Below are 26327 nucleotides of genomic sequence, written 5' to 3' on the forward strand. Positions count from 1 at the left end.
GAGTGGAGTCACCAGAGCTTGCTGATGGTGTAGAGAAATAATGAAGAAGCTGGAAAAACACCTAGATTTTTGTCTTTGCAACTAGATGGATGGTGGTGCTAATTTTTGAGTTGAGGAGTGGGAAGAGCACACTGGAGGTGGGGAGGATAAGAATTTAAGCAGTTCGTTATGTGAGTCTGGAGGTTAGATCTGAAGAGAGATTTGGCATCATAGATACATAGATGGTATAATTTGATGCTTAGACTGGGTAACTTAACTCTAGGAGAATTTGGTTAGAAAAGGATGGGTCTAGGACAAAATCTGGTTTTTGTCCTGGTTCCATAGCACATGTTGAAGTTGAATTGACGAGAACCAACAAAGGAGAGCATGGTGTCATTGAAGCCAAGAGAAGACAGAGTTCCAAGAAGAAGGTGGTCAACTTTGTCATGTTGCTTAAATGGGAGAAATGACCGTTGAATTTGCAGTGTGATCATTGTGACCTTGACTGGAATATTTTCATTGGAATGGTGTGCATGTGTTATTGGGGTGGATTGTTAAGAGGAATGAGATGAGGAACTGGCAACTATGGTCAACTTTTTAAAGGAGTTTTGCTTTTACAGGGAAGGAGAGAAGAGGGGGAGCTGGAGAAGACCATGGCTTCAGAGATCTTTAAAAAAAATTTCTAGTAGATATTAGAGTATGTTTGTATGTTGATGGATGGGAGAAATTGATTATGCTAGAGAGAGGAGTAACTGAAGGTGCAAAGTCCTTGAGAAGAATGGGGTGGTATTCCTAACATAAGTGGAAGGATTAATCTTTAATAGGAGCAGAGACACTTAGGGCAATGTTAAGTTTCTATTTGGGATTTGTGGTTTTCACTTGAACATCAGACCACTGAATGGTGGTTGTCCCCTGCTCCCTCCCCCAGCAGTGCTGCTTGGGGCAGACACAGGAAGTTTAAAAAAATTTTTTTTTTAGTTCATTGGAGAATGAGTTTAATTAGCATTAGGGCTTTGCCATATGAGTACACTGCAGGAAGAAAGGTATCAAGGTTGTCAAGAGTATTTGCAAGGGAGTGATTATAATGAATGCCCAAGGAATCTAAACTGGCTAAGGAGGAAGTGAGGACCTTAAAGGTGACTGATAATGAGAGAGAGTCAGGGAGAGTGGTTCTGTTTTGATGAAGCCAGCTAATAGCTGGGTTTGGAGTACCAAAGTGAATTTATTTGATCCACGGAGGTTGGGAATCTGAGAAACTTGAAGTGGATTTCGGAGAAGGTGCAGGTTTAGGTAACGACAAAATCAAGAGTATGATTATGGGGATAAGAGCTTACAGTCTGTTAGTATTTGTCGGGAACATAGGCATTCTTAATCCTGTTTCCTTGCTCTTCTATGAGAATTGAGAAGAAATGTACAAAGATGACAAATTAGGCAACAGTCTCTCTCATCAACCACAGATAGCTGTTGATATAAACATCCTTTAAATCAAATCAAGATCTTTGTATGTATACTGTTTTATATCTTTTTCCTCTTAATATATCTTGTGTTTTCCTCAGGGCATTAAATATTCTTTTAAAATATTTAGTATTTAACTTGAGTATTAGAATTAAATAGTATTTATATATTAATATTTAGTAGTGCCTGACTAAACCATTCTTTTGTCGAATATTTATAAGTTGTTTCTATTTTTTCTTGTTATAGCCTTTCCTGCTGAAAGGCATATCTTTACATAATACTTTTTTTAAAAAATAAATTTATTTATTTTTGGCTGCATTGGGTCTTCGTTGCTGTGCACGGGCTTTCTCTAGTTGCAGCGAGCGAGGGCTACTCTTCATTGCAGTACGCGGGCTTCTCATTGCGGTGGCTTCTCTTGTTGTGGAGCACCGGCTCTAGGCGCACAGGCTTCAGTAGTTGTGGTTCGCGGGCTCTAGAGCGTAGGCCCAGTAGTTGTGGCGCACAGGCTTAGTTGCTCTGCGGCATGTGAGATCTTCCCAGACCAGGGATTGAACCTGTGTCCTCTGCATTGGCAGGCGGATCCTTAACCCGCTGTGCCACCAGGGAAGCCCCCATAATACTTTTTAATCTGAGTTTATTTCCCTAAGATAGATTACTGGAAGAAAATTACTAGGTCATAGTATCTGAACTTATGACCAAGGTGTGTTCTAGAAAGTTGGTTGTAAATTGCTCTAGCACTGGCACTGTATGAGGCAGCCCATTTCATCATATTCTCACCATTAATACAACCTTCTTTTAAAAGTCAGATAGAAAAATTAACTGTTCCATTTTATCTGTTTATTTAACTTGTTTTTTTTTGAAAAACATTGTTTATTTAGATAAACATTTGACCAAGCCCTAGTTTATCCAGTGAACTTGAGCACGTTCTATGAACTAGACATTCTGTGGGCAAGTAAGTGGCAGAAAAAATAAAACAAATAATTCGTTTAACTTTTTATTAAAATTTTCAAGTGGAAGAGTTGAAAGAATGTATGCTTCTGTCATCACTGCCTAGATTCAACAATTGTTAATGCTGCTGTTATGAAGATAATTCACTACCAAAAGCTGAGCATGCATCTCCTCTAAATAGCATTCTTTTACATAACCACAGTATCATTATTCTATGTAAGAAAATTGTTAATTCCTTAGTATCTAATATTCAAATTTTCCCATATCTCCCTAGTTACTTAAAAAAATGTCTTATAGTTTTTTGGATTTTTTTTTTGAAGGATCCGCTTAAGGTTTACACATTGCATATGAATAGTTTTTTTGTTTGTTTGCGGGGTTTTTTTTGGCTTGCGGGATTTGGTTCCTCAACCAGGAATTGAACCCTGGTAATGGCAGTAAAAGCGCTGAGTCTTAGCCAGGGGATTCCCTGAATGTAGTTTTTAGTCTTTTAAAATTTATGATGGTTCTCCTGCACACACCTCCATTTTTAATCCTGGAGATTTCCTCATGGTGATGCTTTAACTTGTATTTCTTATAAACTGGGAGATCAGGTATAAAGGTTTGACTGGATTATCAGGTTAAACATTTTTGGCAAGACTCCAAGTGTACTGTCGGTACTTCATATTGAATTATGTTAATATATGTGTAATATCAGGTTTTCTCACTGTTCGTGATGTCAGGTCAATTTTGTAATCACTTGATTAAGGTGAGAGCCACAAGATCTCTTTGTGAAGGTACGTTTTATTCATTTTGCAGTTCGCAAGTAAACTGAAGTTAATGCTTTGGTACTTTGCAGATATCTTACTCTTTAGTATCCTTTCACCTGAAAAGGATCATCATCCATTGATTTTCCTAATTGTCAACTTTATATTTACCTAGCTAGAATTCTTCTAGAAAGAAGAGCTTTCCATTGTTAACTGGGATGAAAATTGCTTATTATCAGAGTATAGATTTGGTTTAATAGTCACCTCCTATGGCAGCGAATGATTTTCCTCTTTCTCTTTTTTAAAAATTTTTTAATTTATTATTTTTGGCTGCATTGGGTCTTCGTTGCTGCATGTGGGCTTTCTCTCGTTGTGGCGAGCAGCACTTCTCATTGCGGTGGCTTCTCTTGTTGTGGAGCACGGGCTCTAGGCGTGTGGGCTTCAGTAGTTGCAGCACAAGGGCTTCAGTAGTTGCAGCACGTGGGCTTCAGTAGTTGTGGGCTCTAGAGTGCAGGCTCAGTAGTTGTGGCGCACGGATGTAACTGCTCTGCGGCATGTGGGACCTTCCCGGACCAGGGATTGAACCCATGTCCCCTGCACTGGCAGGCAGATTCTTAACCACTTCGCCATCAGAGAAGTCCCCTTTTCTCTTTTTTTAATCAGTGTATGGATGTCTTAGCCCATGCTGCCACAGCAAATTACCATAGACTGGGTGGCATAAACAGAAATTCATTTTCTCACAGTTCTGGAGGCAGGGGACTTAAAGTCATAGCTGTGAAAGTAATTTGAGATTGGTTTCTGTTTGAAATTATTGTGGTTAAAATACGTTTATGGGGGCTTCCCTGGTGGCGCAGTGGTTGAGAGTCCGCCTGCTGATGCAGGGGACACGGGTTCGTGCCCCGGTCCGGGAGGATCCTGCGTGCCGCGGAGCGGCTGGGCCCGTGATCCATGGCCGCTGGGCCTGCGCGTCCGGAGCCTGTGCTCCACAACGGGAGAGGCTGCAATAGTGAGAGGCCCGCGTACCGCAAAAAAAAAAAAAAAGTTTATGCAAAATAAATTTGTCTATGTTTGATTTTATAAAAGAGTTTGTGTTTAGATGGAAGGATTACTGTAAGTAGTAACAGTGATGGCAAATATTCTTATCCCTTTTTATAAGGAAAACATAGTTTTGCCTCAGTTTTAGATATATATCCCTTGTTACTTTAACATCTGTATTTGTCAAATTAAGGCATTTCCAAATACCTTTTTGATAAAATTTTTCATGGAACTGTATTCTTGAATTCTTGGAATAAACCCCTCTTGGTCATAGTGAATAGTACTTAAATTTGTTATGGTATGTTAACCAAGATTTTGTTGAGAATTGTGTATCTTTTTAGTGAGACTAACCTGTGTTTGTTCAGAATTGTGCTGGCTGAGTTTGGGGGATCAAAGCCATTGTTTGTCCTATAAAATGTGTTTGTAATCATTCTGTCCCTTTCATTGTTTTGGAACAGTGTGGGATCATTTTTTGTAAAGTGGAATGTATGTTTGAGAACCAGGTAGCTTTTTAGAGAGTGGTTGCTAAGTTTTTGTCAGTTTCGGTATTAAAAAAAAATCTCTTGGGACTTCCCTGGCGGTCCAGTGGTTAAGACTTCACATTCCAATGCAGGGGGTTGCGGGTTCAATCCCTGGTCGGGGGAGGTAAGATCCCACATGCCTTATGGCCAAAAAACCAAAACATAAAACAGAAGCAGTATTATAACAAATTCAATAAAGACTTTAAAAATGGTCCACATCAAAAAAAAAAATCTCTAATTTAATATATTACATTTCACTTATTTATGATCTGTTTTAAGGTGTAGTAAACACAGGATATGGTTTATCTCGTTTTTTAAAGGTTTTTAATTTATTTATTTATTTCTTTCTCTCTTTTTTTTTTTTTTTTTTTTTTGGGTGCATCCGGTCTTCATTGTGGCATTCGTTATGGCACTTGGGCTTCTCTCTAGTTGTGGTGCACAGGATCCAGGGTGTGCAGGCGCAGTAGTTGTGATACGTGGGCTTAGTTTCTCCACGGCATGTGGGATCTTGGTTCCCCAACCAGGGATCAAACCCACGTCCCCTGCATTGGAAGGTGGATTCTTTACCACTGGACTACAAGGGAAGTCCCGGTTTATCTCGTTTTTTAGTTTCCTTTCTCTTTCCTGCCTTTAGTTTACTTATTCTGTATTTTATCAATTGAGCCCATGACTTTTTGGTTTTATTTTATTTTATTTCATTGAGTCACTGGTTCCATTGTTTTTCTTCCTTTTTGTTTGGTTCAGTTGTTTAGTTTTTTTTTTCCTTTTTGCTGTCAGTAGTTTGAACCCTTTAAAATTCCTTCTTAAATTTTCTTAGGTGACATAGGAGTTTGGAAGGTTAAAAGAAAAGTTGTTTTAAATTACTTAAGGGTACAGAGTCTCATTGTTAAAATTTTTCAATTACAGAAATACACAGAGTAAAAGTTTTCGTTACCCATCCACCCTTTCCTTCCTTCCTTCCCTCAATCCTAATCCTGTCTTTCAGAAGGAACCTATAACAATTTTTTCTATGCATCTACATATTCAGAAAACATAGGGACTTCTAGTTTGTCAACTGAAAAAAAATACACAACCTAGAAGTTGAGAATTACATTTTGTTTGGCGGGTTTTCCAAGGACTTAAGCCTGGAAGATAGCCTCTCAGATTGCTCTGAGGAACCGGTCCAAAGAGGTAAGGGAGGAGCCAGGACTTACAGGAGTTTTGCAACAAAAACCAGGTAGTCGGAACATCAAAAGATTACCATTAATTAAAGAAAACCAGACATCTCAGGGTAATGAATTTAACACTTTTCTATGTATGGGAAGATGCAAGAGTTTGGACTCATTGAAATCGTTCCTTTGATATGCACCTTAACTATTTAGGGCCTGTATGTATCCTGCTTTTTTCCATCCTGAATCCCCTCAGGGTACACTGTCAGGACTGGGTGCAGTGGCTGAATGCTAGATGGCTGCAACATCCTTTGTTTACGGATACTGCAAGCAGTATTTTTCGTCTACAAGTTTATGAACTTCCATAAATACAAACAAGAGTACAGACACACTAAAAGTTATTTTAGCTCTGTGTGATGATAGATGTTGTAAAGGAAAGCTTGTGCAGTATCACAAGACTTTTGAACAAAGAGATCTAAGAACAGCCTTCTGACACCTGATTAGTTGGTAAGAGAGTTTTATATAGTCCTTTAGATTTTGACAAGAGAATGCCATTAAATGATTAATAAAAATTTAAAATAAATTTTTATTTTGTAGTGTTTTATTATGATATTTCTGAACAAATTACTTGAGTATTTTTGTTTTTGTTTTTTTTTTGCGGTACGCGGGCCTCTCACCATTGTGGCCTCTCCCGTTGCGGAGCACAGGATCGGGTCGCGCAGGCTCAGCGGCCATGGCTCACGGGCCCAGCCGCTCCGCAGCATGTGGAATCTTCCCAGACCGGGGCACGAACCCTTGTCCCCTGAATCGGCAGGCAGACTCTCAACCACTGTGCCACCAGCGAAGCCCTGGATTTTGATTTTAATATATATGGTGACACATTTGAAGAGTTCAACAACGTGTAAATTTATTGTTGGAATTCGTAACTTTGTGCTTCCATTTTATGTTTATCTTCATTTTTATTTGCATAAACTTTAACAAACAACTTTCAACTTTGACAGAATGCCTTTCATTTTCATGAACTAATTAAATTTCTAGTTACTTAGATATATTAATATTATTTAACAGTTAATATTCTAATATTTTTGTCTCTCAAACTTTTTATTTTAAGCCTCTGTTGTGTCTGTGGATATGGTAATTGATTGACAAATATTTTTGGATCTTCCAGGTCTAGGAAATACTTTAGTGGCTCAAGGATAATTTTCATCTTGCCTTTTCTTTATTTGGGAATTTTAAAGCATATCTAGGTTATCTTGTCTCTATAGCTTCACATATAAATGTCTTTGATATTCTCAGCATGTATTAATATCTTTAAAAATATATTCTTACACAGAAGTACCATTATTACATCTAACAGATTAACCAAAACATGTCGATATCATGTAATAAAGTCCATATTCAGATTTCTCCAGTTGTCTCAGAAACATGCAAAGGCTGTTTTTCATTTTTACAATCTTTTTAGTTTTTATTCTGCAAATTTGTATAGTTGGTAATCATAGAATAAATACTTTCTGTTCTATTTTTTTTTTTCTTTACATATCGTGAACACTTGAATGTTTAGTACTCATTTTTTTAACTTGAAGACTTAGAAAAGAAAAATAGCTGTCACGTTCACAGCAAAATTGAGAGGAACGTACAGAGATTTCCCGTATACCTCCTGCCCCCACACATGCATAGCCTTCCCCATTATCAACATCCCCCACCAACATAAATATCTTTTACAGTGGTTGAATCTACATTGATATGTCATAATCGCCCAAAGTCCATAGTTTACCTTAGGGTTCACTCTTGGTGTTGTTTATTCTGTGAGTTTGGACAAATGTATAATGACACGTATTTATCCTTATAGTATTGTACAGAGTATTTTCACTGCCCTAACAATCCTCTGTGCTCTGCCTGTTCATCCTTCCCTCTTTCAAAACACTGACAACCACTGATTTTTTAACTGTCTCCATAGTTTTGCTTTTCCAGAATGTTATAGGGTTGGGATTGTGTAATATATAGCCTTTTCAGATTTGCTTGTTTCACTTAATAATGTGTAGTTAAGTTTTCTCCATATCTCTTCATGGCTTGATAATTATTTTTATTGCTGTATAATATTTCATTGGATGCAACAGCTTGTTTATCCATTCTCCTGTTAAACGACATCTTGTTGGCTTCCACGTTTTGGCAATCATGAATAAAGCTGCTATAAACATCTGTGTGCAGGTTTTTGTGTGGACATAACTTTTCACATCCCTTTGGTAATTACCAGGGAGTGTGATTGCTGGATCATATGGTAAGAGTATGTTTAGTTTTTTAAGAAACTGCCAAACTGTCTTCCACAGTGGCTGTATAATTTTCTATTCCCACCAGTAATGAATGAGAGTGCCTCTTGCTCCACAACCGTGTCAGCATTTGCTCTTGTCAGTGTGCTGGATTTGTGCCATTCTAATAGGTGTGTAGCGGTATCTCACTTTAATTTGCATTTCCCCATGACTTGACTGGGGTGTCTTTTCATATGCTTATTTGCCATCTGTGTGTCTTCTTTGGTGAGGTGTCTGTTTGGATCTTTGGCCTTTTTAAAAAAAAAAAAATTAATTTATTTATTTTGGCTGTGTTGGGGCTTTGTTGCTGCGCACAGGCTTTTTTCTAGTTGCGGTGAGCAGGGGTTACTTTTCGTTCAGGTGCGCGGGCTTCTCATTGTGGTGGCTTCTCTTGTTGTGAAGCATGGGCTCTAGGTGTGTGGGTTTCAGTAGCTGTGGCTTGAGGGCTCTAGAGTGCAGGCTCAGTAGTTGTGGCGCACGGGCTTAGTTGCTCCGTGGAATGTGGGATCTTCCCGGACCAGGGCTCGAACCCATGTCCCCTGCATTGGTAGGTGGATTCTTAACCACTGCACCACCAGGGAAGTCCCTTTGATCCTTTTTTTTTTTTTTTCAATCTTTTGAGGAACCTCCATACTGTTTTCCATGGTGGCTGCGGCCAATTTATATTCCCACCAACAGTGCACAAAGGTTCCCTTTTCCCACGTCCTTACCAACACTTGTTATTTATTGTCTTTTTGATAATAGTTGTAGAATGCATAAATTTATTTTTATTTTTTTATTTTTATTTTGCGGTACGCGGGCCTCTCACTGTTGTGGCCTCTCCCATTGCGGAGCACAGGCTCCGGACGCGCAGGCTCAGCGGCCATGGCTCACGCACCCAGCCGCTCCACAGCATGTGGGATCCTCCCGGACCGGGGCATGAACCCGTATCCCCTGCATCGGCAGGCGGACTCTCAACCACTGCGCCACCAGGGAAGCCCGCTTTGGCCCAATTTTAAATTAGGTTGTTATCTTATTGTTGAAGTTTAAGAGTTTTTTGTGTATTTTGGATAACAGTCCTTTATCGGATATTTCTTTTGCAGGTATAGTCTCTCAGTCTGTGGCTTGTCTTCGCTCTCTTGACATTGTCTTTTGCAGAACAGTTTTTTATTTTAATGAAGTCCTACTTATCAGTTATTTCTTTCATGAATTGTTCCTTTGGTGTTGTATCTTAAAAAATCATAGTCATACCCATGCTTTATACTTTTATATATTATATTTATGTTTGTGATCCATTTTGAGTTAATTTTTGTGAATGGTGTAAGGTCTGTGCCTAGGATGTGGTTTTTTGTTGTTGTTGTTGTTTTTTGTGGGATCTCAGTTCTCACACCAGCGATTGAACCCAGGCCATGGCAGCAAAAGCTGAAATCCTCACCATTAGGCCACCAGGGAATTTCCTGCATGTGTATATCTTGTTGTTTCAGCACTGTTGTTGAAAAGACTGTCTTTATTCTGTTGTATTGCCTTTGCTTTTTTTTTTAAAGATCAGTTGACTGTATTTATGTGGGTCTCATTCTGGGCTGTCTATTCTATTGCATTGACTTATTTGTTAAATCTTTGGCCAATATTACATTGTCTTGAGGTCTGTAACTTTATAGTAAGTATTGAAATTGGGTAGTGTCCTTTATTTTTTTGGTTCTTCTTTGTTATCATTCATCAGGGTTTTGTAGTTTTCCTCATATAGTTTTTGCACATACTTTGTTAGATTTATACCTAAGTATTTTTTTCTTTTTAAAATTTTTGATGTTAATGTAAGTGGTATTATTATTTTTTTTTATTATTATTATTTTTGAGGTATGTGGGCCTCTCACTGTTGTGGCCCTCTCCCGTTGCGGAGCACAGGCTCTGCATGCACAGGCTCAGCGACCATGGCTCATGGGCCCAGCCGCTCCGCAGCATGCGGGATCTTCCTGGACGGGGGCACAAACCCGTGTCCCCTGCATTGGCAGGCGGACTCTCAACCACTGCTCCACCAGGGAAGCCCTGGTATTATGTTTTTAATTTCAAATTCTGCTTGTTTACTCCTGGTATGTAGGACGGCAGTTGACTTTTGTATGTTAACCGTGTATCCTGCAACCTTCGTATCATCACTTGCTTGTTCTAGGAATTACTCTGTTCTTTCAGATTTTCTACAGAGATGATTATTTCAAACAAAGACAGTTTTATTTTTTCCTTCCCAATAGTACACCTTTTATTTCCTTTTCTTATTTTATTACATTGGCTTGAACTTCAAGTATGATGTTGAAAAGGAGTGGCAAGAGGGGATATCCTCACATTGTACCCGATCTTACTGGGAAAGTGTTGAGTTTCTCACCAATTAGTATGATGTTCATTGTAGCTTTTTTGCAGATATTCTTTACCAAGTTGAGAGAGTTTCACTCTATTCCTGACTTACGGAGAGTTTTTATTGTGAATGAGTGTCAGATTTCATCACATGGTTTTCCTGCACCTTTTGATATGATCATGTGGTTTTTGTTTTTTAGCCTGTTGATTGGTTGGATTACACTAATTTTATTTTTGAATGTTGAACCAGACTTGTATATACCTGGGATTAAATCCCACTTGGTGGGGATATATGTATACATATAGCTGATTCACTTTGTTATACAGCAGAAACTAACACAACATTGTAAAGCAATTATACTCCAATAAAGATGTTTAAAAAAATCCCAGTTGATTGTGGTGTATAATTATTTTTATATGTTATTGGAATCAGTTTGCTAATATTTCATTGACGATTTTTGCATCCCTGTTCATGAGAGATATTGGTCTGTAGTTTTCCTTTCATCTGTGTTTGTCTCCTTTTAGTATTAGGGTAATGCTGGCCTCACAGAATGAATTAGGAAGTATTTTGCAACTATTCTGTGAAAGAGATTGTAGGGAATTTCTTCCATAAATGTTTGGTAGAATTCATCTTTGACACCATCTGGGGCTGGTGCTTTTTGTTTTGGAAAGTTATTAATTATTCAACTTCCTTAACAAATATTAGTCCTTATTCAGAGTATCTATTTATTTTTGTTTTGACGGAGTGTGTCTTTCAGAGAATCAGTCTACTACATCTAGGTTATCAAATTTGTGAGCATAATCATTCGCAGTACTCTTTTATTCCTTTGTCTGTGGGATTAGTAGAGATGGCCTCTTTCATTTCTGATATTTAGTAATTTGTGTCTTGTCTCTTTTTTGTTGTTATTGTTAACCTATCTAGAGGCCCATCAATTTACTTGATTGTTTCAAGGGACCAGCTTTTGGTTTGGTTGATTTTCCTTTGTGTTTTCAATTTCATTGATTTCTGCTCTAATTTTTATTTTTATTTTTTTAGGCCGCACTGTGCGGCATGTGGGATCTTAGTTCCCCAACCAGGGATCGAACCTGTGCCCCAGGGAAGTCCCTCTGCTCTAATCTTTAAATTAATTTTTCTTTTGCTTCCTTTGTATTTAATTTTTTCTTTTTCTAGTTCCGTAAGGTAGAATCTTAGATTATTGGTTTTTTCTTCTTTTCTAATACATGCATTCAGTGTGAATTTTGCTCTAAGCACTATACTTCATGAAATCCCACAAATTCTGTTAAGTTGTACTTTTGTTTTCAAAGTTGGAAATGTTAAACAATTTCTCTTAATATGTCTTATTTTACTCGTGTTATTTAGAACTGTGTTGTTTAGTATTTTGAGGTTTTCCTGCCATCTTTCTGTCATTGATTTCTAGTTTAACTCCATTGTGGTGTGAAAGCATGCTTTGTATGATTTCTGTTCTTCTGAATTTGTAAGGTGTGTTTTGTGGCCCCAAATATGGTTTACCTAGTAAATATTCTGTGTGACCTTGAGAAGAATGTGTATCTTGCTGTTGCATGAAATAGTCTATGGTTATCAATTAGATCCAGTTTGATTGTTGGTGCTTATTAGTTCAGCTGTGTCCTTACTGTCTTTCTGCCTGTGGATCTGTCAGATACTGGCAGAGGAGTGTTGTAGTCTTTGGCTATAATACTGAACTCATCTAACTCTCTTTGTAGTTCTATTGCTTTTGCCTTATGTATTTTGAAACTCTGTTGTTATGCTCATACAGTTTAAGTTTTTTGTTGTTTTTGTTTTGTGTTTTTGGCCATGCCGAGCGGCTTGTGGGATCTTAGTTCCCCATTGAAGTCCTCGGGGAAGTCCCCAGTTTAAGTATTTTTAATGTCTTCTTGGATAATTGACCTGTTTATCATTATGTGATGTCCCTCTTTATTCCTGGTAATTTTCCTTGCTGTGAAATCTGCTTTGTCTGAAATTAAAATGACTGCAATTTTCTTTTTTAAAAAAAAACTTATTTATTTATCTATATTTATTTGGCTGCATTGGGTCTTAGTTGTGGCACACGGGATCTTTGTTGCGGCATGTGGGATCAAACGTTGCAGCTCATGGGCTCTTCATTGTGGCACACGGGCTTCTCTTTAGTTGTGGTGAGTGGGCTCCAGAAAGCGTGGGCTCAGTACTTGCAGTGCGCAGGCTTAGTTGCCCCATGGCGTGTGGCATCTTAGTTCCCTGACCAGGGATCGAACCACATCCCCTGCATTGGAAGGCAGATTCTTTACCACTGGACCACCAGGGAAATCCCCACTACAACTTTCTTTGGATTAGTATATTTTCCTCCGTCCCTTTACTTTTTTTTTCAAAATTGTGATGTTGTAAAATACACAGAAAAGTCACCATCTTAACCATTCACGTTGCCGTGAATCCACTCTCCAGAGTGTATTCATCTTGCAAAACTGAAAGTCTATACCCAGTGAACAATAACTCCCTTTTCCCTCTATCCCCAGCTCCTGGTAACTACCATTTTACTTTCTGACTCTGTAAGTAGAATCATAAAGTATCTTTTTGTGACTGACTTATTTCACTTATCGTAATGTCCTCAAGGTGCATCCATGTTGTGTCAGATTTCCTTCCTTTTTAAGGCTGAATAATCCATTGTGTACACCACATTTTGTTTATTTATTCATCTGCCAGTAGGCACTTGGGTTCTTCCACCTTTTGGCTTTTTTGAATAATGCCATCATGAACATGAGTGTGCAGATTATCTTATTTGAGACCCTGCTGCAGTTCTTTTGAGTATGTACCCAGAAGTGGAATTGCTGGATCACATGGTAATTCTGTTTTCCTTTTTATCTTTTTTTTTTTGTGTGTGTGTGTGTGTGTTTTCAATTTTTTGATGAATTATACTGTTTTCCATTGTGGCCACACCATTTTATATTCCCACCAGTAGTGCACAGAGTTCCAGTTTCTTCACATCCTTGCCAACACTTGTTATTTCCAGTGTTTTTGATAGTGGCCATCTTAGTGGATGCGAGGTGGTATCTCATTGTGGTTTCGATTTGCATTTTCCTAATGATAGTTGCATAGTGAATTGAGCATCTTTTTATGCACTTGATGGCCATTTGTATATCTTGTGGAGAAATGTCTATTCAAGTACTTTGCCATTAAAATTTTTTTTAATGGTTTCCCTATTATTTTAAAAAATATTCATTCATTCATTATTTATTTATTTATTGGCTGCGTCGGGTCTTAGTTGGGGTGCAACTCTTCGTTGTGGTCTTAGTTGCAGCTTTTCTCTAGTTGTGGCACGTGGGCTCCAGTGCGCATAGGCTATGTAGTTGCGGCATGCAGGCTGTCTAGTTGTGGCATGTGGGCTTAGTTGCCCTGCAGCATGTGGGATCTTAGTTCCTTGACCAGGGATCGAACTGACGTCCCCTGAATTGCAAGACAGATTCTTAACCAGTGGACCACCAGGGAAGTCCCACTTTGCCATTTTTAAATTACGTTGTTTGTTTTTTGTTGTTGAGTTTAAGAGCTCTATATATTTTGGATATTAACCACTTGTCATTTATATGATTTGCAAATATTTTCTCCTATTCCATAGGTTACCTTTTCACTCTGTTGATTGTATGCTTTGATATACAGAAGTTTTTCATTTTGATGTAGTCTGTTTTATTTTTACTTTTGTTGCCTGTGTTTTGGTGTTGTATTTAAAGTGATTTTTCATAGACAACATGAAGTTGAATCCATTTTTTGTCTACTTCAACAGTATATTTTAATTATTTAGACCATTGACATGTAAGATCATAACTGATAGCTGGATTAATGCCTACCATATTTTTAAATGGTTTTCTTTTTATTGCCCTTGTTCTTTTTTTGTCTTTCACTCTTTTCTGCCTTATCTTGTTTTTAATTGATCATTTTATATGATTCTAGTTTTAGTTTTTTTCTTCTCTTAGCGTAGCAGTTGTGCTTTTTAAAAAAAAAAAAAAAACTTTACCCTTGAATTACCATACACACTTACTTAAAAGTGCTCTTCTAGGAATTCCCTGGTGGTCCAGTGGTTAGGACTCTGCACTTCCACTGACGGGGGGCCTGGGTTCGATCCCTGGTTGGGGAACTAAGATCTTGCAAGCTGTGTAGCACAGCCCCCCCAAAAAAATGCTCTTCCAGATAACACTACATTACTTCATGGGTAGTGCATATTTTATTTCATCTTCATTTATTCCTTTCCTAATGCTGTTGCTTTCTTTAAATACATTCAAAGTGTCTGATCGATATCATTATCCTTCTTTCTGAAGAATTTCTTTTAACATTTCTTGCAAGGCAGGTCTGCTGGCAATAGATTCCCTTAATTTTTGTTTATCTGAAAAGTCTTTATTGTTGAGTTCTGAGGGATAATTCCATTGGATATAGATATCTAGGTTGGTGGGGCTTTTTTTTTTAAACGTTTTAAATGTATCACTTTATTCTCCTCTAGCTTCCATGAATCCGAAGAGAAGTCTAATGTAACTCTTATCATTGCTCCTGTATAGGCAAGGTGTTTTTTTTCCTCTGGCTTCTTTCAAGATGTTTTCTTTGTTCTGATTTTCTTCAGTTTGAATATGGTATGCTTAGGTATAGATTTTGGTTTGAACTCTGAGCTTCCTGGATCTGTGATTTGGTATCTGTCGTTAATTTAGGGAAATTCTTAGTTATTACTTCAAATATTTCTTGTTTTCTTCTCCTTCTGGTATTCCCATTACTCATATGTTTCACCTTTTGGATATTCTGTTGTCTTTTTCATGTGTTTTTCCTTTGCATTTCAGTTTTGGAAGTTTCTATTGACACTTCTTCTAGCTCACTGATTCTTTCTCCACATTTATGTACTAATGAGTCCATCAAAAGCATTTTTTTTTCTGTTAACAATCTTTGATTTCTAGCATTTCCTTCTGATTCTTTCTTAGAGTCCATCTCTCTGCTTACATTACCCATGTGTTTTGGATGTTGTCAACTCTTTCTGTTACAGCACTTAGCATATTAGTCATAGTTTTAAGTTTCCAGTCTAATTCCAACATTTTTGCCATATCTGAGTCTGGTTCTGATGCTTACTCTGCCTCTTTAAACTGTGTTTTTTGTCTTTTAGTATGCCTTGTAATTTTTTTCTTGAAAGCCAGGCATAATGTACTAGAAAAGGAACTATACAAGTAGGTCTTTAGTGTTACCTTTTATGTTTATCTAGCTAGGGTTTAGGCTGTGTTTACGATTTGCAGTAGCTATAGGTGTCAGGCTAGAGTGGGCTGGAGGGTATTGCCCCTCTCTCAGGTTGGTTAGATCTATTAAAACCCCAATTGATGTTATGCTCTGGTGAAATAGTTTCGCTTGCGGGCAGGCTTTGTTAAGAAGAATCAAATACTCTGGGCTTATTTCTAAATAAGAGAAATGGCTACTTTCTCCCTTCCCTTGCCAGAGCATGAGGGGATTTTTCTCTGATCTTCACTGTGAAAACCTTGTAGGAATCCTGGAGGTAAAAATTCACAAAAGTGGTAGGGCCCCCTGGGAGTTTTTCACTCTCAAATTTATCCCCACTGTGCCTCCAGCAATGTCAATTACAATTTAGGTTTTCATACTCTGGTAGTGGTTCAAGCAGAGATGCTTGTGAGCTTTTGTTCTGGTTTGATTCTCTTTTTCTGCCCGTTTGTCTCTCCAGTTATGGGGGCTGTGGTTGACCCTGTGACTTCAAGTCTCTGATGGTTCTAAGAAGAGTAGTTGATTTTCAGTTTGGACAGTCATTTATTCTTCTCATTTCAGATTTCACCCATTCTACCCCATTCCATCTTCTTCATTACATTATCTGCCATCCTTACTTTTAAACGTCTAACTCTACCATAGCTGTGTCATGAGCATTTAAACATACTGTTTAATGGCTATGTTATAAAGAAACCCCACCTTCTGCCCTCTTTCTTCATCCAAACTACTGCTTTGTTTCTCACTTCCCCCTTTATAGCCAACATTTGGAGGAGTTCTCTCTAATCATGCTCTCCATTTCCTCACCATTCATGACTATCCAGTTAATAGTGGGTGTTTTTATCTTTTCACTTTGCAAAGACCTCCCTGCTGCTCAGCCTTTTTAAAGTGTTTCAATCAGAACAAAAGTTACATGTGTATGTGTTTAAAATAATTTTCAAACAGCACCATGGTCTCCCATTTACCTCAGATCCATAATTCTTCGTTTTCTTACCCCCAGAGATCCACCATTGCCGATTTCTTGTATGTGTTTTCGGAAGTTTGTGTGTGTGCACATTCAGGGCTTTCACTATGAAGAAGATAATTTTTGCATATTTTTTCTTTGTGCAGTCTTAATAGTAATATATGTAAAGTCTAAAGTCTCTTTGAGTTAAGTGTAAAATAAAAATTCTAAATGGTAAATATTGTGTCATAGTGTAAATGGTGGTATGTATTTCTTACTGGGCAGACACTGGGGCATCCTATAATTGATGGTATCTTAAGAGTCGGTGAAATAGAATGTATATGCCTTGGCTCCTGCATCATCTTTAGAACCAGGCTTTTCTGATTATTAGCTGTGTGTGATCGCTTTGTGTCTTAGTTTCCTTATTGGTAAACACATAAAGTTGTGAGGGTTAAATGAATTATTACATATAAGTCAGTTAGGATACAGCTTATATGGTGTATTTGTTATTATTAATCTCTCAGCAACATTAACTACTCTGCTTTTTTTTTATAAATTATTTACTTTTGGCTGCGTTGGGTCTTCGTTGCTGCGTGCGGGCTTTCTCAAGTTGTGGCAAGCAGGGGCTGCTCTTCGTTGTGATGCGCAGGCTTCTCATTGCGGTGGCTTCTCTTGTTGCGGAGCAATGGCTCTAGGCGCGCAGGCTTCAGTAGTTGTGGTGTGCGGGCTCAGTAGTTGTGGTGCGCGGGCTTCAGTAGTTGTGGTGTGTGGGCTCAGTAGTTGTGGCTTGTGGGCTCTAGAGTGCAGGCTCAGTAGTTGTGGTGCACGGGCTTAGTTGCTCTGTGCAGGTGGGATCTTCCTGGATCAGGGCTCGATCCCGTGTCCCCTGCACTGGCAGGCGGATTCTTAACCACTGCACCACCAGGGAAGCCCTAACTGCTCTTCTCTTTGAAACATTTTTCTTTCTTTGGTGCCAGTGATAACAGAGTATCCTGGATTTTCCTCTTGTTCACTGTATATTCAGCCAAGCTCACTCCTGAACTCTAGACCTGAATTTTCAACTGTCTACTTGGCCTTTTGGATTTTCATAAATATCTTTTTTCAACATGTCCAAAGCTGAATTTTTGATTTTCCTTCTTCCCCAAACTCTGACCCCTCAATTTCCCATTTCCTTATCTTAGTTATTGTTTTACCATCCACCCAGTGAAAAATCAAAACCGTAAGAGTGATCCTTGTTCCTTCCTTAAGATCATACAGTTTTAGTATATAATAACTAAGTTCTATAAATTTTATCTCCTGCTGGTCTTAATTCATCTGCTTCTCTTCATCTCGGTGTACTTTCTAATCACTCTCACTGGATTCCTAACCTTCTTCTCTGTATCTGCTTTAATCTCCCTCCAGGCATTTCCCTCCCACTGCAGCCAGGATGTTTTAAAAGACCCAAATCTGTTTGTCTTGTCACAACATTTTTTTTCTTATTGTTCTTCATGGCCCTGCGTAATCTGGCTCCTGCCTACTTTCCCTCCCTCATTTCTGCTCTTTTATTCTGTGTATTCTAGTCACATTGGTGGCTTTTCAATTTCTAAACATGCCAAGTCCTTCCTCGCCTCTACTTTGCACAGGATGAACTTTCTGCCTGAAATGCTGTCATTGCCTAAGTTAAATCGTTTAAAGGTGATTTCCTGAGGGAATCAATCCTCTTCTTAATCATGACTCATGATATCCTATCCTTCATTTAAAAATTATATAATTTGTTGTTTAATACCTTAGAATGAAAACTCTATTTATGGGGATAAAGTAGGTTAGAGAACATTTCTGGTTGATGATTTTACCACCAGTACCTATTTGCCTTGCAAATGGTGGGTACTTAATAAATATTCATGGAATTAGTAGGTTCAGAACTGTAATTATTCTGTATTCTAGATTGTGTGAAGTGTGATGACAAAAGTCCAGAAAGTAAGATTTTAATGGCACACTGTTTCTGTAATTGGAGAGGCTATTATTTCCTGGTTCTTTGGAGCTACACTGTCCAGTACTGTACCCACTAGCTATGTGTGATTTTTTTCTTTTCCTTCAAGTTTAAAAAAAATTACTCTTTTAAAAAGTGTATTAGTCAGTGGTTTTTAGTATAACAAGGTTGTGCAGTTATTACAAGTATATAATTCCAGAACATTCTTGTCACCCCCAAAAGATCCTTCCTATTTTCCCCTCCTCCCTGAGAAACCGATATTTTACTTTCTGTTTCTGTGGATCTGCCTATCACATGTGGCTTTAGAACACTTGAAGTGTGGCCATTCCAAATTGAAAGGTGCTGTAATTGTAAGACACTGAATCTTGAAGATTTAGTATTATAAAATGTGAAGTATCTCAGAAATTTTAATTACATATTAAAATAATTTTTAATATATTGGAGGTAAATATTAAAATTAATTTCTCATGTTTCCTTTTACTCTTTTTAATGTGATTAGTAGAAAAATTTAAAAATACATTTGTAAAACACTCCCTCACACCATACACAAAAATAAACTCAAAATGGCTTAAAGACTTAAAATATAAGACATGACACCATAAAAATCCTAGAAGAAAACATAGGCAAAACATTTCTGGCATAAATTGTACCAGTGTTTTCCTAGGTCAGTCTCCCAAGGCAATAGAATTAAAAGCAAAAATAAACAAATGGGACCTAACCAAACTTAAAAGCTTTTGCATAGCAAAGGAAACCATGAACAAAACGAAAAGACAGCCTGTGGACTGGGAGAAGATATTTGCAAATGTTGTGACCAACAAGGGCTTAATTTCCAAAATATACAAACGGCTCATACAGCTCAATAACAAAAAAACCAAACAACCCAATCAAAAAATGGACAGGAAACCTAAATAGACATTTCTCTAAAGAAAACATACAGATGACCAGTGGGCACATGAAACAGTGCTCAACGTCATTAATTATTAGAGAAGTGCACATCAAAACTACAGTGAAGTATCACTTCATACCAGTCAGAATGGCCATCATTAAAAAATCTACAAATTTTAAATGCTGGAGAGGGTGTGGAGAAAAGGGAACCCTCCCATGTTATTGGTGGGACTGTAAATTGGTGCAGCTACTATGGAAAATAGTATGGAGGTTCCTTAAAAAACTAGAGTTGCCATATGATCCAGCAATCCCACTCCTGGGCGTATATCCAGATAAAACTATAATACAGAAAGATACATGCACCCCAGTGTTCATAGCAGCACTATTTGCAATAGCCAAGACATGGGAGCAACCTTAATGTTCATCAACAGATGAATGGATAAAAAAGATGTGTATATACATATACATATACACACATGATGGAATACTAGTCCGCCATATAAAGAATGAAATAATTCCATTTGCAGCAACATGGATGGACCTAGAGATTATACTAAGTGAAGTAAGTCAGAGAAAGACAAATATCATATCACTTATATGTGGAACCTAAAGAAATGGTACAAATGGGGAATTCCCTGGAGGTCCAGTGGTTAGGACTCAGTGCCTTCACTGAGGTGGCCCGGGTTCAAGCCCTGGTTGGGGAACTAAGATCCCGCAAGTTGCATGCCCCCCGCCCCCCCCAAAAGATGCAAATGAACTTATTTACAAAATAGAAACAGACTTACATAGAAAACAAACTTATGGTTACTAAAGGGGAAGGGGGTGTGGAAGGGATAAATTGGGAATTTGGGATTAGCAGATACAAACTGCTATATATAAAATAGATAACAACGTCGTACTGTTTAGCACAGGAAACTATATTAAATATCCTGTAATAAACCATAATGGAACAGAATATGAAAAAGAATATATATGGGGGCTTCTATGGTGGTCCAGTGGCTAAGACTCTACACTCCCAATGCAGGGGCCCTGGGTTTAATCCCTGGTTAGGGAGCTAGATCACACATGCTGAACTAAAGATCCGGAGTGCTGCAACTGAGACCCGACGCAGCCAAATAACTAAATAAATATATTTTTTAAAAAGCATATATATGGGCTTCCCTGGTGGCGCAGCGGTTGAGAATCTGCCTGCTAATGCATGGGACACGGGTTCGAGCCCTCGTCTGGGAGGATCCCACATGGCGCGGAGCAGCTAGGCTACTGAGCCTGCGCGTCTGGAGCCTGTGCTCCGCAGCAGGAGAGGCCGCGATAGTGAGAGGCCCGCGCACTGAGATGAAGAGTGGCCCCCGCTTGCCACAACTAGAGAAAGCCCTCGCACAGAAACAAAGACCCAACATAGCAAAAATAAATAAATAAATTCAAAAAAAAAAAAAGAAAAAGAGAAATGGTCATATAATTACCATTTAAAAAAAAAGCATATATAAGTATAACTGAATCACTTTGCTGTATACCAGAAGCTGACACAGCATTGTAAATCAACTATATTTCAATTAAAAAAAATACAATCACTTATGAATAATTGGAAAAAAATAAAGTACATTTGTGGCTTATGTTATATTTCTATTGGATAGCACTGGTCTAGAATGTGGTTTTTAGTAAGGACCACAGATGTGTCCCCATGGCCTCAGTTTCCCATTTTTCTTCTACTCTCTTAGTTTCCATGTCAGCCCTGCTTTGGAAATGTGAACGTCCCAAGTTTCAGGTTTTTAACTGCTTAGGAGGTGGAAATGTTTCTTCTTGAGCCCTAGAATAGTAGGGGAAACATTATGTTAAATTATGAGAAAGTAATGGCAAGTGTTATACAAGCCTCATTTCCAACAAATGAGGAAGAATTGAATTTCACGTTTATTTACATGATAATAATGAGCAGTGTTCTTGAATTTTGGTAGTAGTGATTTGACTAGGAAACAAATTAATAGTTTTTTTAATAGCATATGAGAATTATCTATAACTTTAGGGGTCATTTAGAATTATATTTGCTTATCTGAAATTTGGATTTAAATTATATTTTAGAAAACTTTTTCCAGAATAAAAGAAGAGAGGCTAAAGTGATAAATTATTCCTTTAAAGTATAATATTTGCTTTATGTAGAAGTTTTCTGCTCCAACATCATTATCAAAAGTCAACATATTGAAGTGTTAAATGGCTACTATACATTCAGCATTTACTATTTGGTAGGCATTAATATTGTATTCATTAAATTCCCCCATGAACTGTATGTGGTAGGTACTATTATAATTCCCAATTGACAGGATGAAACTGAGGTATGGAGTGGTTAGTTAACTTGCTCAAGGTCACATAGGTAGTACGTTTTAAACAGGTTAAACAACAGTAGCTTATACTTAGTGCTTTCTCAATAAAATCTATCAATTTTTAGTTTCTCCCAGGAGAATGTAAGCTCCAAGTGGGCAGGGACTTAGTTTTGTCACTTAGTTGTTTCACTGACAGTTGAGATTGCTTTCTGGCATGTAGTAGATCCCAGGAATTATTTGAAAGAATTTTGTGATGATGATGATGTCAGTTCATCAAGAGACTTGGCCTTGAGAATCTACTAGAATTGCTTTAAATTTTGCACTGTTGCTTATTAGCAGTAATGTTCGTTTATCTACCACTTCCAAATTAACTTCAGCGTTATGTACTGTTTGGCATACTTTATGCATGTTATATCTTAATAAAATATTCAATAAAAAATTGTTTACTAGGAGCTGTAGCTTTTGTTCATCTCTTTTCCTTTTATGTGTTGGAAATGCATTGGAGCCACAAGGAAACGTAAGAAAAATCAAGACTACCAGAGGTCCCACTGTGTGTTCAGATAAGTTGGGAGAAGAAAGTATAGTAAAGCAACTTTCCAACTGTTCTTAGAAAAAATAGTATAGTGATAAAACAATTCAAGGTTTCATCCAAAAGCCTCAGCCTCCCTGGTTGTTGCAGTCATTAAAATCGAAAACACATTATTTTATTTATTTTTAGAAATTACAGTTTCCATTCTTAGTTTGGAAACAGACCTGTGAAATAAATTTTATAAAATAGGGCTTTGAAATCAAAGGTTTTTGTAATTAATAGTGTTAGGAGAAGGGTAACTATGCTACTTCTATCCCGGAAATTTTCATTTAATTCTGAGGTGATTCTCATTTTACAATAATAAAATTGAGAGTTAGATGGTGACTTACCTGAATTAACATCACAAATAAGTGGCAGAACTGGGAATCACCTCCCATCTGTCTGACTTCCAAGGCCATGATTTTTTAAAATACTGTCTGTCATTTAGCTGTTTTCCATTTTTTCCACTTACAGTTCTTGAGTCTTAAAGTGGGATTTTAAGTTATTTTGTGTGGGCAGTGGGGTTGGAGTTTTGGATTGTGGAAATACTGGATGTTTGAATTAAAGTATGGATGTAATAAATGATAATTGTTGCGTGATAGAAAAATTAAGCTGTGAAAAATCTGTCTTTAACTTTCCATTTTCTTTTTATCTTTGGTTATCTGTGGATAAAAACCCTACTCTAGAACATAGAATACTTTATAATGGGATTCATCATGGTGATTGTATTTTCTTGAGCTGTTTAGTAAATTTTTCATACACGAATAGTGTTCTTTCCCTAGAGTGAAAAAAAGACTCACTTTTCTCTGAATTACAATTTTGGGGGAATGAGGACAGAGGTAATATTTGTTTATTAATATTTGTTTACTTAGCATTTTACTAAACAAACAGTTGGGGACAATCTAGAAGGCAGCTTTTCTAATTTGTTACTTCTTTCTACCCTTCCCCAAACTTCAGTGTAGTAAGTGTCCTTTAGTATCCTGCCATTTTAGGATTATTTACTTCTTTTGGGGAAGGGGATATTGTGGGAACCTTATTGAGAACTTTGAAAGCATTCACGATTTGCAAGATTCGGTTACTCTTGTTTCCCTTAGAAATCGTAGGGGAGAAAAATAGATGTCTGTAAGTTACACTTTTGGCTTCTTAAATTGGTCGGTGAATGAACGTCTGGTGCCTATGATTTTCATTTTAACATTATCAATTCCTGTGCTTACTGGAAAAAGTATTTTACCATTACTAAAATTGTACATTTCATCCTCTTCTGAAAATACCAAGGATGATAATGATTTTTTTAGGGCACAGGAAGAAGTTCCCCATTATGCATATTTATAATTAAATTTAATTTGGGGGTAAAATTATCTTCAGAAAAATATGAAATACTTTAATCCCAAATGTAGAAAAAGGTTATGAAATAAACCAGTACTAGTTAAAATGCATAAAGTAAGTTTTTTAATCCTATGTTCTTATTAAAAGATAAGATAAATTAGGAGTCATTAAATCTTTAAAATTTGAGTTTTAAATTATGTATTTTTTCTGTACTTAACATTCGGTACTAAACTGTTTAGTACAGAGAAAGTGAAAATGATGGTATCTTCTCCTGGAGGTGAGGGGAGGAAGTCAGGGACCTTAAAACAATAATTCCTACGCTGTTTCATCCAGTAAGCAAGTTTAAGAAGGTGGGTTCAAAAGCAAAAATTTACTTTTGAAATCTTGTCGGGCTTTCTTTCATAAGAGTACATGTGTCACTTAGGTATAAAGTGTAAAGTACAAAATAAGTAGATGTAGATAAATATAAAAATCCTAACCAAAAAATGAAAGGAGAGCTTTGTATATTAAGGATTTATGTTTTAAAAAATTGAGAAAAGGGGAGGATCATTGTGTTTGGTGAATAGACCAGTAAGATACTGAGGTAGGTTACATAATGTAAGCGGAGAGCCCATTTGCAGGCAGGTACTTGGGAGCGTTAAAGTGAATCCCACTGGAAGGTTTCCTGAATCATGGTCACTGTTTACTATGAGAATGGATTGTTAAAGATTATTGAGAGATTGAAGTGATAATATTGATATGACAGTACTTTGAGAAGTGTAAAGTACAAAATAAGTAGCTGTAGATAAATATAAAAATCTGTTTTGAGAAGTAAGTAATTGCCATTGAAGTAAACTAAGCAGAAAAACAGTTTGAGGAAGGCATTAGAAGATTCTATTGAGGCATTTAGGCTTTAGGAATTATTGTGGAAAGTGATATTAATTAGACACTTAGAGCTTTCATCATCCTGGTTGATGGTGTAGTATTTCAGTTAACCTAAACATCTAGAAATTTAAGTGAGAGCTTATAGCCTAAATAGTTTTTAATCTTGAATTTTCTGTTTGGGCTAGAACCCATGTAGCCCGGGGGTATCGAATTGCAGAGTTCATCTACAGATGAATAGAATTATCACTTTGGACCTAACACACATGAACTCAGCAAATATAAAATAAAGGTGTCTGCTAGTTTTCTCAAAACATTCCTGTAAAGTCAACCAGACATTGTACTGTTGTTCAAAGTGGTGTTATGTCATTAAAAACATTGCAGTTAAAATTTGTTAGCATTTTTGTTTTAAATATTCAGATTGGCTAATTACGTTCTAGAAAAGCAGACTATTATTTTTACTAGAGCAGATAAGCTTATGAAAGAGCATGTTTCAAAATTTTTTATAGGTAATACTTTAATAAAAATAGGCCTTTTCCTTGCTGATATAACTAACATTTATTTTCTGTTTATTTTTAAGACGAGCAAAAATCAAATTAAAGTAGATCTTGTAGATGAGAATTTTACAGAATTAAGAGGAGAAATAGCAGGACCTCCAGACACACCATATGAAGGCAAGTACTTTTTTCTGTATCAAAATATTGTGCATATTAGAACTTGTCTGAAACATTAAATCAGAATAATCTCAAGCATTTATAAACTACGTGAAAGGTAACTTCATTTGGCTTAAGGATATATACAGCAGTTTTTAAATAATAAATTTAGGTACTTATCTAGACTGATTTTTCTTACTGAATTTTAGCTAATTTTTTTCTTTTTCCAAAGAGCCAAGTTACAGGTTATATTATGTTAGAATCTAACAGTATAAAACATCTAGCATGTTAAGACTAACTTATATGGATTCTCAGTTACCCTTCATATGGTATCTGTAAACAAACCTTGCCTTAAATTTCTGACTTATGTTAATTTTTAAAGAAAAGCTTCTCTCCCCTGTTTGTCATTTAGCATGTAATTTACTCATATGTCTTCATACAGGCTGTATTCCACATATTTAATTTTCTTTATTCAGGAAATCTTTGATCGTTTCAAGACATATAGAAAGGAGACAGTTTTGCTGAACTCTGTGTTTACAAACTAAGTCTATAGCTACTTTAGACCATGGAATTGGGTGGTAAGATACAGAAAGAAGCTTTATAGCTTTTTATTTCCTCATTAGGCAGATGTTCAGTAGTGAGTGTTACTGTAAATTTGGATTATATAGCATAACCAAGATTCTTGCATATAATAAGCATTCAAATATTTGTTTAATGGAAATCATGTCACGGAATTTGTAGTAATAGCACTTACTGAGTTCTTACTTGTTAGAGCTTTACGTGTACTTTCTCATTCACTCCTTATAACAAATCTTATGAGGTAAGTACGGTTATCACTGTTTCATAGATGAAGAAACTTAAGCTCAGGAAAGTTAAGTAACTTGGCTAAGACATCTAAGCAGCACAGCTGGGATTTGAGTCCTAATAGCCATTGACTCCAAAGCCTGTGTTTCTAATCACTTTCTGCTCTTGAATAAATCAGGATTGATTGAATATTGGAAGTGGTGGTTATGTCTCCTTTGAATGTAGTGGTTCTACAATTCTGTAATGAACAGTTACCCAAAATTTTTCAGAAAAATTCAACGTTCTAGACTGTGTTTCTCTTTTCATTCAAAGTTTTAAAGAC

At 37.0% G+C, this 26327-nt stretch overlaps 1 protein-coding gene across 4 annotated transcripts in view; it reads left to right on the forward strand.

Annotated features, from left to right (window-relative positions):
* The window catches only part of UBE2K (ubiquitin conjugating enzyme E2 K), a 79572-nt gene that overhangs the window by 15834 nt on the left and 37411 nt on the right, over positions 1-26327 (forward strand). The window contains exons 1-2 of one of the 4 annotated variants that reach the window (XM_032632479.1): positions 21029-23200; positions 25129-25222. The exons of 1 other annotated variant lie outside the window; for it this stretch is intronic. In XM_032632479.1, coding sequence (XP_032488370.1) covers positions 23189-23200; positions 25129-25222 — 106 coding nt within the window. In that variant the 5' untranslated portion in view covers positions 21029-23188. Of the gene's footprint in view, positions 1-21025; positions 25223-26327 lie in introns of those variants that run through there. 2 more of the 4 variants (XM_032632478.1, XM_032632477.1) reach the window with 2 other exon arrangements.

Source organism: Phocoena sinus, chromosome 5 (assembly GCF_008692025.1).
Source record: "Phocoena sinus isolate mPhoSin1 chromosome 5, mPhoSin1.pri, whole genome shotgun sequence".
Lineage (NCBI taxonomy): Eukaryota > Metazoa > Chordata > Mammalia > Artiodactyla > Phocoenidae > Phocoena > Phocoena sinus.